Source organism: Hipposideros armiger, unplaced genomic scaffold, assembly GCF_001890085.2.
Source record: "Hipposideros armiger isolate ML-2016 unplaced genomic scaffold, ASM189008v1 scaffold_447, whole genome shotgun sequence".
Classification (NCBI taxonomy): domain Eukaryota; kingdom Metazoa; phylum Chordata; class Mammalia; order Chiroptera; family Hipposideridae; genus Hipposideros; species Hipposideros armiger.
Genome location: NW_017731797.1, coordinates 501,365 through 504,762, shown reverse-complemented (window position 1 = coordinate 504,762; position 3,398 = coordinate 501,365). Strand labels below are relative to the sequence as shown.

The following is a 3,398-nucleotide window of genomic DNA, read 5'->3' as shown; positions in this document are numbered from 1 at the left end:
CCTCATACACTGGAAACAAAAAAATAATAACCAGGCATCATGTAAGTAAAAGGAAACAAATCTGGGGGCATTTTAGATTTTTAAAAAATATAAAAACTATAATTGAATAATTATTAAACTCCAGTCAAATAAATCTATTAAAAAACAACAACGGCTAACATTTGCTGATTGTTTATCATATTTCGGCACCGTTCCAAGTTTCTTTAGTTAACCGTACTTATGTACTTGAGCTTTCCATGTGCTCATTCAAGAAAAAAAAGCCAGAAATAGAGAGGGGGAAAGAGAAGGCGTTAGAGGGGAGGAATAAAGATCCAGATGGAAAGAAAGGATAACCAGTTGGAATAGGAAAGGCAGAGATGTATGCTCACTCCTTCATACAGAAAGAGAAGCACAAAGACAGACGGACTCATTCCCAAAGACAAGCTACTCCTGAAAGAGATCGTCCTATGAAGTCATCTTATAGATTTTTTAAATGATGCCATTTAAAAAAATCATGCATATAGACATCACCTTGATATCTGCCCTATTAAGCCAAATTAAATCCAGTCAAGGACAGGATTTTCCCCTATAGCTTGCCTCCCCAGCTCTCAAGTTATAGATCCTGGGATGACTGGGAGAAGCGAGGAGATAAAGAGGTGGGAGTAAGGGGGCGTGGGGGTGCAGTGTGGACCAAAGTGTTATCATAAAGGCTTCCCTATATTCCTTAAAAACCACCGCTGCTGGTCTGGTGTGGGCAACAATCAGATTTTCCAAGGCACACGTACCTCTTGCTCTGTGAAGAGGATGTCGGTGTAGCACAGCTGAAAAAAAAAGAACTGTCATTACCACCGGAATTCAGACTCCTCTCCCACACAAGCCATCAATCACTTTCCCTCACTACCTCCCAACTCAACGGTTTCTGCCTCAGGAGAAGATAGATTGAAGAGAACAGGATGTCCCTACAGAAATTCCAGACAATGAGACCAGTGCCCTCCCAGATGGAAAATGCTGCTGGATGTGTTTTTTTGGGGGTGGGGGTGGTCACTGAAGACCAGGTAGAGCTGGAGAGCTAAATTATATCAAATGTACTGAATTCTTAGGAGTGGTAAAGGGAGACATATCCAGCCTTCGTGGAACCCCCACATGTCAAAACAGTCAATCTGGCAGAGACTGAACAATTATTGCACTGAGACTTGCAGCCGCACTTGGCCTCATTCACAGGCATTTAAATTTATCATGAAAACAACAAGGTCCAATTGTATTTTATTTATAGAGGNGGCCGGCCCCAAGAAGCCCTCTTAAAAGAAGTTTATCATTTCATATTTTGGACTGATGTTATATTGGGCTCTAGTCATTCTCAGCCCTTTCAGAGACAGGCAGAAGATATCCCTGTTGAGAATCAATGCTGTAAACTGGAGCAGCTCCTAAATATAAATCTGTCTCTGGCCATATAGGTACTGTCCCCAGCCCTCAACTGGAGAGGCGTTCTGTTGGTAGGATGGCCTCCCCTCAAGCCCTTGGAAGGGCCTCAAGAAGTCACCCAGATAAAACTGTCTTTAAGACATATTTAACTTATTCTTCAAAGACACCCTGATACTATATTCTAAAGTCTCCCAGCTGATACTTATTAATGTAAGCCCTTGTAAACCCCTCTGTAAAGCAGCTATACCCAGAGACGACAGCCAACTGAGTCTGCACTAATAAGATAACAGCAGTTAGCATTATTCACCAATCAGTTACTGTGTGCTAAGCACTGTGCTAAGTATGTTACATCAAATATCTATTTAATTTCTCATGCATCTCACTGGGCAATTATTATTGTTATTATTACTCCCTTTTTACAGAAGCAGAAACGGAGGCTCCGCAAGCTTAAGTAATTTGCTCAATTTTACAGGGCTGGTATGAGGTGAAGATGAGACTGATTCCAGAGCTCACAGTATTGACCACAACATTAAATCGAAGATTGGTGTTAATCTGCACGACTGGTTAAGGCAGAGAGTTAACGAGGCCACGCTGTGCAGTCAACTCCTGTGGAGCCATGGAAGGAGCCCCTAGGCCTGTCACACAGGCTCATCACGCGTGCCAAGAAATCAGAGTTGCCCCCAGAGGTGTTCAAGGCTCAGATGCATAAAAAGCAGAGTTGCTGAGGTCCCTGTACCTTATCAGCCCATTGACCTCATCGACGATGTGGCGCAGCTTGTAGTAGGCGTCGGTGGGAGGCAGCTTCAGCTCCAGGATCAGCCGGTCAATCTTGTTGATGCACACGGTGACTGCCAGCCTCTCCTGCACCGCGTGCTTGATCAGCCGCTCTGTGTTCAGCATCACCTGAGAACCATAAGGTGGTGAGAGCAAACGGCACGTCAAAGTGGGCACTATTTCAAAACATGAAGTATGAGGAAAAGAGAACCTGGGGAGATAGGATTGCTGGGTGGAAGCAGAGGTTATCTTGCCCAAAGACAGACTCAGGAACTTTAAGGGGGCATGTCGCAGGACCGAGGGATGAATAAACACACTGATGATGTTGGGAGCCATGCTCCCACGTGCTAGGGAAGGAATGGAGGAAGGCCGAGGAAGAGCCTGTGGTGCTGAAACGGAATTGCAGGAATTGGGATAAAGCAATGATTTCTTCTTTTCTGATTGTGTTAATGATTTTTAATATATATGTGTAGAAATAGTTATAGATATGTATGGGTGCTTATTACCTGTGTTCAATGAAAGGACCTAGAAGCAGTGCTCACCCCGTGGCAATGAACATACCCTGACCCCTGTTTCTAAGTACCGGGTCCCACCCTAAGGAGCCAGAGCTCCTTGAAGAAATGGCTGATTCCAGGACTGGGGCAGGCAGAGTACAAGATGAGTCTAGAACATCTTTTTGTACCTAAAAGTAAGGAAGTACTCAAAAAAAGGTGACACGTGTCAAAAGGACAAAGAAGCCAGCCTGAAGGAGGCTGGCCAAATCTGGGAAAACTAGAGCATCAAAAATATATAAGGATACAGCTGAAACTAATTCTAAAAAATGTGTATTTCACAATAAAAAATAATAATTAAAAAAAATATATATATAAGGATAGTAATGGACTATAACCCATGAGTAAAATTAAAATCTGTGTATCCATACTGACAATGAATAAGGAAACGAGAGAAGAGGGAAAACTCTTCTTTACAATAGAATTCCAACCAATAAATACAAAAGGAATAATAAGAGTTAGAAAATCACCACTTGCAACTATCACAGAAATAAGCTAGGAGTGATCAATGGATGATAAAAATGGTAGGTAAAGTTTGATAAGGAATAGAATGTGTAACAGACTCAAGGTATCTCTCCACAAATCATTACAAAGGGGGAAATTGCAACTTTATACTGGAGAAACCTGGCAGGCCCACCTTAATCTACTGATCAAAGTTAACATCACCAATAA

General features: G+C 42.4%; 1 protein-coding gene across 1 annotated transcript in view; it reads right to left on the bottom strand.

Moving 5' to 3' along the window:
* Positions 1–3,398, bottom strand: part of EFTUD2 (elongation factor Tu GTP binding domain containing 2) — a 49,903-nt gene that overhangs the window by 30,891 nt on the left and 15,614 nt on the right. Inside the window, exons 5-7 of the mRNA XM_019665555.1 lie at positions 2,138–2,617; positions 1,649–1,676; positions 765–800 (exon numbers count right to left, since the gene is read on the bottom strand). Of these exons, the coding sequence (XP_019521100.1) occupies positions 765–800; positions 1,649–1,676; positions 2,138–2,617 (544 nt within the window). The remainder of the gene's footprint in view (positions 1–764; positions 801–1,648; positions 1,677–2,137; positions 2,618–3,398) is intronic.